We start from the raw sequence: 17,441 nt of genomic DNA, 5'->3' as shown, positions 1-17,441 counted from the left end.
GGCATGGCATAATACAATAAAGCAACAAAAATGAACACATGGTTGCAAATTACCTTGCACAGAGACCATACAGCGTTACAACGCATTTGACAAACCTCTCAATGCTACACAAAGGGCTTTCTAATTGTATAAACAGAGAGCAGATGGATCACACTCTTAAGATTGGTTTTCATTAAGCTTCTCAAAGGAGCAGAGCTGCATCAAGGTCAGATTTACCTCTCAGAAAATCCCAGCTGCAGACAACTTGTTACTTATGAACCTGCATCAGTGATTTTCTTCTCAGAGGGTTGCTGAAGGTCAGATCCGGCTGTAAATGTATTTACATATGCCAGGACTCATGTGGAGCCTCCTAGAGACAGGCCACTGTTTAAGACAAAATTAAAGAGCCACATAGAGACTTCCTGTCTCTTGATATAATTACAGTTACTCATCATACCGGGGTTATTGCATGGAAAAAGTGGGCATATGTGTAGAGAACCATACCCCTATATAAATTGAGTTATATAGGAGTATGGTTCACATGTATTTAAAAGAAGAAATATAAATTTGTGTTTTTACATATGCATAGACATCATACTGTCATTCATGCTTTTTAGGGATGCGTGCCTCAATGGCTGACAATGACAGGTAATCCACCACTTTGGTCCAGACTGAAATATCTGGATAGACTGCCACCTAATTTTGTACAGACATTCATGGTCCTGAGAGAGTTCCCCTTGACATTGGTGATCCCCTGACTTTTCACCTGGCACCACCGGCAGGATACAGTTTTTACTTGTCCAGTGAAATATATGAACATCCACCAGATGGAATGGCTGAAATTTTGGTAGATTCAGTAGATTTAGATACAGTAATACATTTTTCATTTCATTTCATTTTCTGTAGTTCTCTTCATGCTGATATATGTTCTGTGTCTTTCTGATAAGTTTGTTTTTAATAAGTTTGTTTTTAATAAGTTAAATAAGATTTTTTGAGAACATGAAAATTAATTTATATTTTCATTTCATGATTCACTATCAGCATTCTAAAACCGACCTGAATCTGCACTCACTGTTGTTACTGACTCTGAGGGATCTTCTTTGCGTTTTGTTTAGTAAGTTTATCACTTTTTCCGCTAACTCGTGTTAGCTAGCTAGCTAACCTAAGTCTACTGTAAAACTCACAGCCCAGTTGGGTAACTTGAAGGGGTTAAGAATTTAATTTGGAGTTAGCCAGACAGTACTCTAAAAGTATTCTACCCAAAAATAGTATTTTCATATGAACATTAAAATGATCAGCCGGTGGGGTAATATTGTGCCTGTAAAAACTCAAAATGAAATGTATAAGCTAACAGTTGAACAAAAGACATAGATACAGCAAAGGTAATCACAGAGCTATCATAGTGCTGCATGACTTTTGATTGTCAAATGAACCAGCTATTTCAGGTACACACTGTAGTAATTGTTCATGAGTAAAGCAGTAGGACATAATCTAAAATATCTTTCAATAAAGCTTTGTAGTACAGCTGTATTTAGTATTGCTCAGTTATATTGCAGTTATCAACATCAAGTGTCACATCACAGACATAACATTTAAACCTATCACTTTTTAGATTGCCATACTGATGTGTTACTCATTGATGGATGTGAGCTGAAAGTAAGGTGCCATCAAGTTCAGGAAATTATGATAGTCCTGACATCAATCTGTTCAATTTTGGTCACTGGGGTTCAGTCAATGAATAAATAAATATGGGCTTAACAATATTAGGAATCATCAAGCTGTCACACCACATGATCAAAGTAAGTTGGCTTTTGCAAACAAACTCTTATAGTGAAAGACAACAACAGTAGCACAATGGAGCCCAGTGATGTCAGGACAAGGAGAGGAAAGAGGAACACCTGTACCTAAATGTATTGTTTTTGGTAGTAGGAATGTTCTTGCTAAAGTCACTCAGTTAGTTTATTGATGGGATATCAATTGAGCAGGTCATAAAGACCAAATTACTGGGTATTAAATTAGGTAATTTGCTCTCGTGACTTGATCCAAGTGATCAAGTTGGATATGTTTATATGCACACTAATATTCCACTATTATTACAAATATTCTGAATTTGATACGGGTCATGTAAACAGCATATTCTGTCTGAATATTCCAAATTAGGACTTATTCCAAATGTAGCATTTACCGATTAAGACATGTAGGATATGCCGGTATTATTCTGTTTTAGGAGCTTTCTTTGGACATGTATACAGTGCATTCAGAATATACGTCATAACTGAGGTTTTTACCACAGTTAACAACACACGACTCTCTTTGCCAGACAGAGGAGAGGAATGTGAGTAGAGTGCACCAAAAACACTCAGCAGTGTCATAAACATCATGGGACAACCAAGGTACTGGATGTGCCAGTAACTATAAATTTATAATATCAGCCATATCAATATCAATTATAAATATCAGGCCGCAGCTCACTAATGTTTTTCACCTCTCTGGTTTACTTCACTGCCTGCAGATATCTTGTGATTCCTGTTCCCACTGAAGCAGAGGGAAACCCTGAAAACCCTCTGCATGTGACAGGAATAATAGTGGAATATTCATTTTCATTGGCCATGTAAACCGCTTAGTAGGAATATTGTCTTTTTTGGAATAAGGGCAAAAACCGGAATATTCTGTGTATGTAAACATAGTCACTGTTTCCATGATGATAAAGGGCACTGCAATTTCAAGGAAATGTTCCACATATGTTCCATCTTCTGTTATGACTGACGTTGTTCTGACTGACTCACTTGTTGTGTCACACTTGGAGTACTGCCCAGTCATTTAGCCGAATACTGCTGACAAAAAGAAACTTCAGGCTGTGCAGAACAGAGCAGCCAGGTCAGTTTTTCAATGTTCTTTCTCTGATAAAGTGTCTGAAATGTGGTAGCTAAATTGAAATCAAGTCTTCTGTTATTTATCAACATTTCTATTGTTAAAAGTTAGTATATACTGGTTTCTGTCATAGGTATAACACACATCAAATCAGCTCTGGTCATGTTATCTATAGAGCTTCTGCTGCCTGGAGTCTGCTCCCCACAGACATAAGACACATCAAAAGTAGATTTTCTTTCAAAAAGTCACTAAAACAAAATCTGTTGAAACTTACAGAGATGTTACTTTTAATTATTGCTAATATTCTTTTTTATTTTACTTTAAGTTTGTATTGTCAACTTTTTTAGAGTTATTTCACTTTTTAAAAACTCTTTATATTTGACTTATTATTTATTGATCCATGTGATTTTTAACTGCTGTTTGTTTTATTGTTGCTCATGTTGTGTGGACCCAAGGAAGACTATCAACCACTTTGTGGAAACTAATGAGGATCCAAATAAAGAATAAAGTACTGATGAAGAGACACAGCAGAAGAGGAAGAGGGGTTCTGAGTTTGGTTCTTGCAGCATGTTTAAGACAATGTCAGGATGAAGACCATAAAAAGAAAAGTCACTGAAGATGCAGATGGCAGAGTGAGGAGTCAGAGGACCTAAGAGCCAAAATCCTGCATCATCTCTGAAGACACAGACAGCGTGAAGGGGACAAAAAGAAAAGTCACTAAAAATGGAGAGGTACCAAGAAAATCACAAAGGTTCTCTGAACTCGAGCAGAGCAACAAGGAAAGGAGTGTCATCTGATCTTCACTGGATGCCAGCCCAGAAAGCAACGGGGAACAGAACATCACAATGATATGTCAAGAATACTGGGACACCCAGGAAGAAGAAGAGGTAGTCTGACCTACACCTTGAGAAGGAAAAAAATGCAGTGTCAACCTAAATGGGCACCAGAGATGAATTTGAGGCTAAATACCAGCAGGTTAACTTTCTCACTGAAGGAAACCATGGATCATTATATGCTGGTTACCTGAGAGCCTCCCTGTGGCAATAAAACACATTCTCGGAGAGAATGTGATCTGAAAACATGTGACCCATAATAGAAAGACTCCCACTGTCATGGCTGCCATGATGAAGATCTGGACCAGAAGTATCCAGGAAGTAAGCAGCAATTTCTCTACTGAACTGGTATGATGTGGACTATGGTGCTAGAACAACCAGTCCCCTTTGTTGACCTCTGTACACACAGGTCAAAGGAGGCTCTCTTTCGAAGAAGGAGGCTCAGCTCACTCTGAAGCAGCTGGTTGATGTTGCAAAGGAACTGGCAAAACACATCTTCCACTAGGACATCAAGGTGGAAAACATCTTAATAGAAACCAGCTCTGATGTCCCACGTGTTCTGTTGTTTGAAATCGGGCTAAGCTGCTTTGTAGAGAAGAAATCATCTTATCAGATCTTTTACGGTATCTCAGCACAAATCCTACTGGCGTGGTACGAATGCTGGGCCTATAGTCACACCACAGTGTGCCACCTGGGAGTGGTCCTGTTTGACATGCTTTGAACAACACAATAAACTCAAAATCAGCAGAGTTGTCCCACAATTGCCAAGACTAGTTGCACATGTGTCTGGCTAAAGTCCCTCAACAGTGTCCCACTCTGGAGCAACTCAGACGTCATCTCCTGGATGGTATAAACCAGCCCCACGCCATGTCCATGTTAAGCCAAATTTGTAAATGGATCTTTTTCTCTCCGTTTTGGCCCTCCTCCTGACTAAAGCAGTGTTTTTCTCCCCCACAAAACGGCCTCCAGAGTATGTAAATGCTAAAATTTGGCATTGTAGAGTGTACAATTAAGAAACACAGTCATATCAGTGACAAAAAAGATGGTGGCAGTGGCACGGAATTTCATTGTTTTTCATTGGCATTTTTTTCCTGTGTGTTTTATTTGTTGTTTATCTTTGATTTATCTACTGTATTTATTGTTTCTTTTGTGTGCCTGAGAAGCACTTTGTGACTGGTGTCTGTGAAAGGTACTATTTAAATAACTTTACTTACTTACATTTCATTGGAAAAAGGAAGAAGAAGAAACACAATGACAATGGCAATAATGACAGATGGCTTCATGAAAGTATGGTTCTCTTTATTGCATACTTTGATTGTTTAGAGTTAAACTTAGCTATCTACCATCTTTCTCTTGCTGAAACTGTTGTAAGCTGCTCACAATAAACAAAATGTCAGGAAGCCACCACGGAAACAGAAATATTATACCTTCTTCATCGGTTTTCTGTGGCTGACTTACTTGTCTGTCCTCCACACATGCCCAATAGGAGGAGAATTACCTGTTTTGGCGTTTTAATGTGGATGGAGGTATTGACAGAAACGACCTGAAACTCCTGCTGTGGATGCATGTCGCTGTTGAAAATAGCATTTTAGAATTTAGCCAGTTTAATGTAGACGTAATCTTGATCCCTTTGTGCCAACTCCATTAATACAAACACTTTTGTCTGGAACATAAGAACATCTACGGTGCCTACTATGACTATCCAACTGGTAGAATTAGTGTGGCCTAACAAATCACTGAGCCATATTTTCAGTCGTCCTTCAGGAGTCCTGATACTGCAAGGAATATTTTCAAGCAATCACATGGTTTCTCCCTCGAATGTTGGGAATCGACATCCTATTTTATTTAAAGGTGCATTAATCAAGTACACATATGTCTGTAAACTTGGAACCAAACTTGGAAATCCAAAACAATCCAGTCTAAGAATTTCTGTCATGTGAAAAAAGTGAATGAAAGCAGACACAAACCCTCAGCCATTCCCTGAAAATGTGTGATTCACAGTTTTTCCAACAGAGGAAATCTCATAATTTTCACCCCTAATGTTGTTACTGAAAGTGAAAACTGCACATAAACATATTAACAGTCGCATCATTACCCGACCATGCAGTCTTTAGTACATTTACTGTGAATCACCCACAATATAAAGCCGATAAACTTAACAGTAGCAGTATCTGACTGGTTACACCTCATTTCTACCTTGGTAACAGTGAGTACAAAGACAGCTGATTAAGCAAAGTGATTACACTTTCCACCAGGATGGATAGATGAGAATAGAAATAAATATGACTGATAGCACAGTTAATACAGTTTTTTAAATGTGCCATTCGTCTTGGTATTTTTCAGTTTTGTATTAAGAATTGCCATCATTACCATTGCAACCAAATATCCAATCACATAGTCTGATAGAATTTACCAGTCTGTCTATGTCGCAACCCTCACAGCATGACCATTGGGTAGTGACTGAAAGAATGAGATCACAGATACAAGCGGCCAAAATGAGTTTCCTCTGGAGGGTTTTTGGGCTCAGCCTTAGAGATAGAGTGAGGAGCTTGGACATCTGGGGGGAGCTCGGAGTAGAGCCACTGCTCCTTCACATCGAAAGGAGCCAGCTGAGGTGGTTTGGACACCTGCTTAGGATGTCTCCTGAACACCTCCCTCTGGACGTGTTCCAGGCATGTCCAACTGGTAGAAGATCCCGGGGCAGACCCAGAACATGCTGGAGGGACTACATATCTCTTCTGGCCTGGGAACGCCTTGGGATCCCCCAGGAGGAGCTGGAGGGTGTTGCTGGGATGAAGGATGTCTGGGTTTCCTTACTCAGTCTGATGCCACCAGGACCCGGTCGTGGATAAGCGGTGGAAAATGGAATGGAGTTTATGTAATGGCAAAAACTGATGGTGTGGTAATGACTGATCATGTGCCACCATGGTTTGATCTCCCAGCCTGCCAGTCTGGTTCATAGAGACTGGATTAACCAGACACCAACCCGAAATTACGCCACACATCACAAAATCTGGGGCTGACAAAACATTGTTGGGTATTGTTAGGTAACACTTTTCTAATAAGTCACCTTTTATAAAAAGTTAAACACGTTTATAAAGTTGCCAAGTTGTTATGCCACGCTTTTCTTTCTTTGCACAACTATTTTTGTCACTATTCAAAACAAGTGCAACACTATGAATGGCTAACAATTCCACAATGCAGTGGAATTGTGTGCAGTGGAGTGTTAGCTGTAGCAGTAGTTAGCACTAGTACAAAGACTCATGGATGAATTTCACCATGCCACTGGTATGATTCATGTATACATACATTTTTTTTTTTTTAAATTAACATAGTAAGGACACATGATTGAGTACTTGGGCCACTTATGAAGGAGTCATAGTGCCCTTCTTTGGTTTACATGTCAGGCCATGTGACATCTCAGCCCTGATGTTAATCGTGACCCTATTTCTAATCTCCCTCCTGCTGAAAGAAATGGCTGCTCCCTCTCTCCATGTGCCCTCCCCTCCACCAGGGCTTCATAAATACCACAGCATTTTGCTCTGTGTGACAGTACCACAGGCAACTCATTCTGTAGCTGATGTAAAAGTCTGCTGCTGCTGAGAGAGGCTGTCTTCCTTTCAGAAAACTCACTGTCATCTAGTTTCAAGCTTAGTTCTAGCCAGGGTAGAATAAACAGCACTTTACTGAGCAAAAGTTAAATCACATTTCTACTAATCCAGGGACAGGCATGTATGCAAAGAAGACTGATGAACAGGGGCCACGCAAAGGAAGGTCTTTTGACTCGGTAAACTCTGCTTATGAGGAGAAGCAGCTCAACAACGAAGTAAGTAGCACTAATGATGCTTGTGTTCTGTGTTTCTTTGATGAGCTGATAAAAAAAAAAAAAACTCTAATTGGAATGAACATTCTGAAACACTGATGTCCACTTTTTCTGTATTGATTTATTTTAATGCAACTTGCAACAAAGCCAATCAAGACGTAGACCCATAATTTAAACTAAAAAATAACAGGTGTTTACCAGTTTCAAACATTTAAAAAAAATGTACAAATGTAAAATATTTAACAGAAACCCCATGGGCAGCTTGGTCATTTTCATATTCATTTCCAAAGTAATGATGATATACAGTAGTTGCTGGCAGGTTTAATTGGTCTAGTTTCTCTTGCTTCCCTCAGCCAAGGTGTTAGGAGGATACATGTCTACCTGGTACTGCTGGTTAATCCGTTGCTGTAAAGGAGGATTAAAAGGAGACTATCATGAAAGCTGCCTCCAATCTGAATGAGATTGCTGCTCATGTCATTACCAGTCCAGCATTATCTCAAAAAACAATCACATTAAAACTTCTATAATGAGAAAATGTTTCTATAATCTCATTATAACAAGAAAATGTATTATTACGAAATACATTTCTTGTTATAATGCTAAAGTTTTCACATAATAGTCTGTACTTCAGTTGTGGCAAACACATCACATGGGCTTTCAGAAATCCATCTAGAATGTCACTTTGGTTCTTTCTCCAATAGAGACGCAGTGTGGACAGTGTCCTTCAGAGTGTCCGCATGAAGATAGAAACCCTTCCTAAGTTGCTTACTAAGAGAATTTGATTGTGTTAGCCCTAAAAGCTGCAGCAACACTGCTGTTTTTCTGAGATACATATACAGTCTGTATTTGAAACACCTTTCTCATTCTAACAAGGATTTATTCTCATTATAACAAGAAAGTGTACTCATTTTAATGTGAATAAGCATCTCAGTATAACAAGCTGTTTCTCATTATTAAGAGAAGAATTATCTTGTTAGAACAAGTAAACTCTGTCATTATAATGAGAAAACCTTTTTGTAACAATGTAATACTTTTCAAGATAAATTTCTCCTACGAGTAAGCTGAGCAGATATTTTTTGTTGTGGTGGCAGCATTAAACTGCCGTAGATTTGCTCTCCACCAAATCCTGAGAAAAAGCATGCCTGTATTTTTGGCCACAGGAAAATCAGTGATGCAGTGCGGTTCACAGTGTGAATAAATGTTGTTTGTTTTCTTAGATGAATAAGGTTACATTCAGTAAAATTGATGAGAACCAAGACAACAGGAGCGTCTGCAATGGAAGCCCCTCCAGCTCTGAGAAAAGCGGTGCAACAATCATATTCTCACTAAAAAATGAAATTGGTGGTCTTGTCAAGGCACTCAAGCTTTTCCAGGTGGGTCTTTCATTTAAAGTTTTAAAAGCATACTGTAGGATACTTTCTTATATTTAAATGTAGATTCAAATTACAGAATCATTTTTGTCAAAATTATCTTCACTGGATGTTGCATTTGATCATGTTTGGAAGCTTTTTTACATGTTTTGTTCATCTTGTATGTGATGTATGTGCAGGAAAAACATGTCAACCTTGTTCATATCGAGTCTCGCAAATCCAAACGAAGGAATTCAGACTTTGAGATCTTTGTGGATTGTGACACTGACCATGAACAGCTCAAGGAGTTGTCTCAGCTGCTGAGGAAGCATACAGATATTGTTGAGATTATGCCAGCAGACAACTTCACTCTAGCTGATGATGGTAGGCCACACTTTACATTAAACTAATTTACAATATGAGAAATTCTCCATACAAGTTTAAAAACATATAACTGAAAATACCATTATCCAGGCCTGTAAAACACCAGCTGTAAAAGTGTATTTGTTTAAAGTGTAATTCACAATTTAACTCATGATTACATGCAAAAGCAGAAATCAAGTGAGAAACATGCTGATTTAAAATAGTCAACTCTAACTGTATTTCAGATATGGCTGATGTGCCCTGGTTCCCTAAGAAGATTTCTGATTTGGATCTATGTGCGAACCGGGTTTTGATGTATGGCTCTGACCTGGATGCAGATCATCCAGTATGTAGGACAGAGATACTTATGTTTTGCACAAATTTTCTCTTGTCTAACATGTGCTAAAGCCAACAAAAAAAATTTTTCTATTATTTTCTAATATGTGTGAGTGTACTGTTTTTGCAGGGATTTAAGGACAACATATATCGTAAAAGAAGAAAATATTTTGCTGATTTGGCTATGAGCTACAAACAGTAAGTTCCATTCTAACTGCAAAGCATTTGAAGTTGTTTCATTTAGCTATTTTTAGTTATTTATTTTAACATTTAAGAATAAGCCCCTTAAGATGCATCATTTTGTTTTCAAGGTGGTCCTCAAGTATTATCTGCACAAAACTAACAAAACACAAGATGAATTAATTGACACACCAAAATAACATAATGTCAGTGTTACTAATTGCTTTCCAAATTATAAACAGAAAAAAGAAAGCGTGTTGAGAAAGTCTAAGTGATGATCTTAATGGAACTAAGTGCTTTTAAAAATAAACATATCCACAAACACTATTGTACAATATAATGATGAAGATAAATTGCAGATGTGGTCTGATATATGTCCATGTAATTTAGCTGTGAGACTATTTCTTTTCTCACTTCCAAGTAAAGCAATTTATTTAACAATGTGGTATTATGAGGCTGACGTTTATTTTATTTATGATAAAATCAATGTAATGACTAAATGAAAATTATGAATCAATCTAGAGTGCCATGTGGAGATCAATTAGTAAAATTATTAGCCTACTCAGAGGATTATTCAGTTAGACTAGTAAGTATTTAGTACAGTATTTAGTTTCTACTAAACTGCAGTACTTCTGCTTATTCAATATATGATTATAAATACATAACTATAAGATACTTAAAAAAAAAAATTGACCAAGAGAAAATTCAGATTGTAGAGTTTTTAATTTTCAGGAATAGATATGTACATAACAGTGTCATCTGCATACAACTGAACAAAACAATCTCTCCACAATCAAGGACTTTCCACAAAAGGGTTATTGATTAAAAATAGAGGAAAGTAAAATAAGAGGTAAGATAAATATAGATCCTTGTGGTACACCATTCTTAATAGTTAAATAATCTGAGTGACTGCGTTTAAAAGAAACCAAGATAACACTTGTTGAGATACACCAATAGTGTGTCACCACATCACACATTAGCTATTAATTAATTACATTGCTACATTGTTTTCCTAAATTTTGTAAGCTGTCTCTTAAAGTTATATTTTACTGAAGTCAACAAGCTAAGTAACTCTCTCTGTTTGTCAGCGGCGAAGCTATTCCTCGTATAGACTTCACAGCAGAGGAGGTTCGTACCTGGGGCGTGGTGTTCAGGGAACTCAACAAGCTGTATCCCAGTCATGCCTGCAAGGAGTATCTGAAGAACCTTCCTCTGCTGTCCACATACTGTAACTACAGGGAGGACAATATCCCACAGCTGGAAGACATCTCACGTTTCCTCAAGGGTGAGCATTTACAACTACTATAAACCAGCTTTGTCAGATTAGAGCATCACAGCTGTTAATTGAGTAAAACGTTGAGATTCAGTAAAAACATTTGAATAAATAATGATATATGTAATATATTATAGTATAATGTATTAATATAATAATAAATAACTGATGTCTAGCAACATTAGACAACACCAGCGAACACATTAAGTTGAGAATCTACTGTCTAGCCATCAGCATCTCAGAGATTATGGACATTTTTACATAGCAGAGAGACAATTTATAAACCTTTTGGGTGGTGGGCGGTGATAAACATGTTGCATTTTTTTGTAACATATAGAAACTCCAAATTCACTTATTCAATTATGGCATTAGAATTTTAGAGTCAAACAAATGTTTTCCCCCGTAGAGGACGGCAGACTTTCTGTTTACTGTATGAGTTGTACGACAGGCCTGAACACTCAAGAATTTTCTTCACATCTAACCTGCTGTAATTTTGTTCAAAGTACGAGACAGTTGGTCAATGTGACAACAAAGTTCACATCACTCACATGTCTCTTAAAAACAAATCTGCTCATACTTGTGGTTCTTGCATTTGACCCAATGACCCAGTTACTCTAGGTAGGCCACAGACCTAGACTTTCTACAGAACAAATAGACAGAGAGTGTGTGTGTGTGTTTGTGTGTGTATGGGTGTGTTTGAATAGAGCGCTCAGGCTTCATCATCAGGCCAGTGGCAGGTTACCTCTCCCCCAGAGACTTTCTAGCAGGCCTGGCCTTCAGAGTGTTCCACTGTACTCAGTATGTCCGCCACGGCTCTGAACCCCTGTACACACCTGAACCGTGAGTACACACACATATATGCACATACAACACATTCACTTGTTATGACTTCTAAGTCACTCTTTTTTTTTTACTAGGATTTTTTTTTTAGCAAAGTAAGTGCCTGTGTTTATATTTCTTGTATGTTTGATGCAGGGACACATGCCATGAGCTGCTGGGTCACGTTCCCCTGCTTGCTGAGCCCAGCTTCGCTCAGTTCTCTCAAGAGATTGGTTTAGCATCGCTAGGGGCTTCAGATGATGCTGTACAGAAACTGGCCACAGTGAGAAAACACAAAGACACATGCACACACAAACATACACACACACATCCACACTAGGGCTACTCACAGTCAACACTACTTATAATTTCTATCTGTAGTTGTTAAAACAGAAAGAAATATTGCATTATTTTAAAGAGATTAAAATTTAAGAGATGGACATGTTTTTTTGCCACTGATGCTCCAATTTTTGTGGTGCCGACATGAATAGCATGAGTAAATAACATGAAGTAAAATTTAATTTTATTGTATTCCAGTGTTATTTCTTCACAGTGGAGTTTGGTCTATGTAAGCAAGATGGCAGGCTGAGGGCCTATGGAGCTGGACTCCTCTCCTCCATCAGTGAACTCAAGGTAACCTTTTTATACGATGACCTGACTCAACAATACAAGCTAAGCTGTTGCACTTATTGCTTATACTGTGTATTTCCATACCAAAGAAACTACCTGTTCTTCTGCTCAGCCCCTTTTTTTTTTTTTTTTTTTTTACCTCCATAAAGGTTTTCATTGCTGTTTGTTTGTTTGATTGTTCTTTATCAAGGCATCTAAAAGATTCAATACAATAGGATAAAAAAAAAGTTTGGTGAATAGTAAGGCTCTAGGCCAAGTAAGAAATGTTTACTTTTTTGTGCAGATCCAGATCCAATAGCCATTGTGTGTAATAATGGCCATTAACAAAACACTTGACATTTTGGATCATAACTCCTGGATCAAGAAACATTTTCTTTTCACAATTTTAGTTGCCTTCGTCACACAAAGTGATTGATAGTAAATATGGAAAAAGTTGTGACATACGATTTTTTCTGATTAATGATCATGATTTAAGTGATTAATTATATTGATAAAGACCAGTCCTAACCAATCACATTCATACAACATCAACAATCTACAGCAATCTATGTCAAGTGGAAAGTCTTAGTTAGCTTCTGTTACCATTTATTCTCATATTCTGTGTTTGAGCTAATTGTAACCCTGTTATAACATTTATGCAGTTGGCCAAACCTATGTTACTTGACCAACCTGGTTAAGAAGGACATTCTCCCAGTATGTAAATGTGTCTGTATGTTGTGACTAAAATGTAAAATCTGACCACAATATTTCTCTTTCTTCTTTTAGCATGCTTTGTCTGACAAGGCTCATACCCTTCCATTTGACCCCATGCTGACCTGTAAACAGGAATGCATGATTACTACATTCCAAGAAGTTTACTTTGTTTCAGAGAGTTTTGAGGAAGCCAAGAACCAGATGAGGTGAGTAGAATTCTGCTCTGCAAATGCACAATGTCCCTTTGTAGCTGAAATCGATTCTGTAACTATTTTTATATCACCTCTGTTGCAATTAGCTGCTAATCTAACCAATTGTCATTAAAAAGGCTCTGTTGTGACATTATCAGATGTTTCATAATGCCCACAACATTTTGAGTAATATGCAAACTTACTTATATATGAGAGTTGGATGAGAAAATTGATATCACCCATGTGTCTGAGAGTCAGTCTTCTCATCTCACTCTCAAAAAGAAGGCAAACAAGCATATTTCCCATAAAAATCTATTTCTTTAAAAACCGCTGTACCTACTGTATTTCAACAAAAGTTGGCAACATTTGATTTTAGTCTCCATGTTCTAGCAGTTACCTTTCCAATGCCTCTAGATGTGGACCTTAGCTTAGCTGTAATAAAGTTTTGCCCGAGGAGACACCTCACAATTTTGTTTATGTTAATATATTTGAGTTAATTAAACTTTTGAGTATATCAAAGTCCTTCCTTTGTTGGGGAGGATTTAATGTAATGATAGATCATGGAATGTCAATTTTCTACTTGAGATTACTATAAGTTTGGTTGAATGGCTTTGTGTGTACAGGGAGTTTGCCAAGACCATCCGTCGCCCATTCACAGTATGCTACAACCCCTACACCCAGAGTGTGGATGTCCTGAGGGACACCAACAGCATCAACAGCATGGTGAAGGACATCCGGCATGAGCTGGACATTGTAGAGGACGCCCTGAACCGACTCAACATAAATCTGAGAGCCTGAGGCGAGCCTTGGGTTAGCTGAAGGAAGATCAGGCTGGGAGGAGTGCATCGGATTCAGTGGGGTTCAGAAAGGGTTTCAGGAGAATTACACGGCAGCAAGTACCCAGTTTATTAGGGTGAAAAGAGGTTAGCTGGAGTTGGTAAAGTTTGGAGTTGGGTTTACTGGGTTGGATGGACTGGGTATAAATGGGCTGGAATATGTGAGGTTGGATGGGGTTTGGTGAGAATGGGGCAATGAGGGAAAACTTTGGGCAAACTAGGATACTAACCTGTATTAAGATGGTGGTTAGCCTAACCTGTTGTGATTTGATGATCTTGAATAGAGTTAAAATGATATTATGGGTTATACATTTTAATTCCGTATACATTCTGATCCAGTTTGCCCCAAGTTCTCATCTGAGAGATCCGATATTATATCTTAAGACATAGTATAGTTGCAACATGCAGTTAGCCTAAGCTTAGGCCAATGATAGAAGTAGCATAGGAATGGAAGTTAATATGTCTGAAAGCTAATTAGCTGTGTACTAAGTGAATTGTAAAGTGGAAACTTTTGTGACTAGTTTCACTGGTGGCAAAATGAATAAGAAGAGGAAAGCTCTATTGGTGTTACTTCTAATTCAGTAGAGATGGGTAAGACACAAAAAAAAAATTATAGTGTCCTCCATTTTGGACTCTCAGGGCGTTTCTAAACATTCATGGGGTGTTACTTCATTGCTAGTCCAGGTTGGACCTCGATATATCTCTGGGCAGCTGCTAGCAGCTGTTAATTTCAGTCATTCTCATCCGACCGTGCAAAGCCCACTTGGCTACAGTAGCCACTTAGCTCCAATTTGCAGAGTACGCCTTGTAGTTGAGTTGGATCGAGGTCGGATCATGTTCCCACCACAAACTGCTCCAGAATTCGTTTGTGACCAGACCAAGACCACTTCCTGAGTATGACTGCTGTGTTCAGATCTGTCCAAACAAATTTTACCAAGAAAAAGAAACCAGAGTCCGATTCAACCGGACTGGAAATGCAACAAAACTAACAGGAGGGTGAGGGAGATGTACACACCCACCTAGTTGTGAGAAGAGGTCTAATCAGACAAAATAAGTAATAACACCTGTGTTGGTGGACCATAGCTGTGTTGGGCCTTGAAGTTCAAAAGCCATTTGCAACCAGTAGCAGCTTTGAAGGTTCTTGTCACTGTAATAGAGGCGCAAAATAATGAATAATGACAAATAACAAATGGCAGCAGTGATTTCCTGAATCGTTCATTATTCTAATCTATCTATTGACATTTGTGTGGGGACATCCACAAGCACCAGACAAATGTTTTGAACTTGGCTTTACTGTTGGCTGTAAACGGTAATAAATGCAACAAGTAATGTGAAAGTGCGTAGTTGTGTGATTGATTTCTGTTGTCATATATGACTATAAAAGTATATGACATGTGGTGTAATAATGTGGGTGATCTTGCCTAAATGGGTAACTCACAGTGTTTTAATTTATCTTACTTTATGTGATAGTATTTTAATAAATGTATAATCAAGTCAAAGTTTTAAAAAGTAATAAAGTCCATACTTTGTTGCTTTGTTAATGTGAAGGCTACTCTCTGATGCTACCAATTTACACTGTGATGATGGATCCTATGACGGCTGTTTGTTTGTACACTATGAGATGTTGTTGACAGCTGGCATACCCAGACAGCAATGGATTACAATCCCTTTGTTAATTGGATATGGAACAGGCTTTATATAGTAGATACCAATCCAATAAAAATGCTTTGATTGTCCCTGAGTGACTCGGGACATCCCTGATTAAATTGACACTGTAACATTGACTGTCTGTAGCTTGTAACCTTAATTGGCTCTGATGAATGAATGTTCATTATTGGTAAAATTTTGATGTTTACGTTCTTATTTTTTATTAAATGGATAGTTTTAATGCCCCATGATAGTCTGGTTTCTGGCCGTCCTTGTTTTTTCATATACTAACAAGAATGTGTGTCACACAGGATAGGAATTTCAGAGGGTATTGAGAGATATTTTGAGATATTGTTTGTGTTGGTCTTTTCACAGGAAAGAAAATAAGAAAAATATAGAATAATACCAGCCTTATCCTTTAAAGAATCAGTGAAATAGACATATAATTCAACACTCACCTTGCACAAAGGAACAAGTGGACAAAATATAAAGTACAACTTACAATTTAAAGTGCAACAACATTTCACTCTCCAATACTCTAAATACATTTGAACATTATTTACTTCATAGCTTCACAAAGGTAGTATTTACTGCATTTCTGTGGAATGAAATTGCACTAGATTGCATGGCTGTTGAAGACACTGTGTCTACTCCACTGACTGCTCTCCATCCTGTGTGCAGCAACCTTCAGGAGGCCTGCAACTGTGTGCATTACAGCTGAGTACCACCCTCTTGTGGTTACTTTGTAGGTGTGTATCTCAACTCACAGACCCAGTGGGGAACTGTAATAATAGATAAAGTACAATACCAGAAGTACAATAGCAGACAAGTTACTTCTTTCATAACCAAACCTATGAACCATCAATATCACACTGGTCCAGAGGTCTTACCACTTTTTTTTTGTTTCTCTGGAGAGTTTTATGTTATAACTGCCATTATACACAAAAATGTTTGTTTCAAGACAGTTATCAAAATTACAGTTAAACAAAACAGCTCCCACTAAATTTCAAGTAACAAATGCAGAAAAACACAACACTAAAGGTAAATTAATTCCCAAGGAACTGTTACACACTACACACAATATATTGTAATTTAGATCATCAAATGGTTCATTCAGATAGTCTGTATTTATGTGCAGTCCGAACATGTGCAACTGCTCACAGTCACCCTGATTACGGTTGCTTAAGCCAAGGCCATTGCCAGGATTTTAGAAATACTACGGGCATGAGTCCAAATTCCCTCAGCCCAGCCCCGCCCCCACAAAGAAAAGTTTGACTAACCATGAAAAACTGTGTTTTATTTTTTTCCACATTTCTTTATTTAACTGTTTTGTTTTTCAATGTCTTCCCCACATTGTCAGGAATACAATTATGGTGAAAAAATATTAAATCTTCTGAAACTTGGTTTCAAATCTTAAGTATTTCTCTATAACTTTAAATAATAATGACTTAATAACCTACAGTCAATGTTAAGGTTCAGAAACACATCCTTTATTATTATTTATTAAGGGTTGAGTCAAAAACTAGATAGAGAGAGGGAGGTGCAGCATGTCTGAGTGACACTCAGGGCCAACAGATACAAGGAGTGAATGATGAGAAACATACCCTGGCTTAAGACC

General features: G+C 37.8%; 1 protein-coding gene across 1 annotated transcript; it reads left to right on the top strand.

The window, feature by feature from the left end:
* Positions 1 to 7,160: 7,160 nt before the first annotated feature.
* Positions 7,161 to 16,076, top strand: LOC122986793 (tryptophan 5-hydroxylase 1-like). The gene is made up of 11 exons (XM_044358215.1): positions 7,161 to 7,509; positions 8,724 to 8,879; positions 9,056 to 9,239; positions 9,464 to 9,564; positions 9,685 to 9,752; positions 10,823 to 11,019; positions 11,712 to 11,847; positions 11,983 to 12,109; positions 12,364 to 12,459; positions 13,222 to 13,355; positions 13,964 to 16,076. The coding sequence occupies exons 1-11, from the start codon at positions 7,414 to 7,416 to the stop codon at positions 14,136 to 14,138; spliced, it is 1,470 nt and encodes a 489-aa protein (XP_044214150.1). The 5' UTR covers positions 7,161 to 7,413; the 3' UTR covers positions 14,139 to 16,076.
* Positions 16,077 to 17,441: the final 1,365 nt, after the last annotated feature.

The sequence above is a fragment of the Thunnus albacares genome, chromosome 1 (genome assembly GCF_914725855.1).
Source record: "Thunnus albacares chromosome 1, fThuAlb1.1, whole genome shotgun sequence".
NCBI classification, from domain to species: Eukaryota; Metazoa; Chordata; class Actinopteri; order Scombriformes; family Scombridae; genus Thunnus; species Thunnus albacares.
The sequence above is the reverse complement of the archived record's forward strand: the minus strand, read 5'-3'. Positions and strand labels throughout refer to the sequence as shown.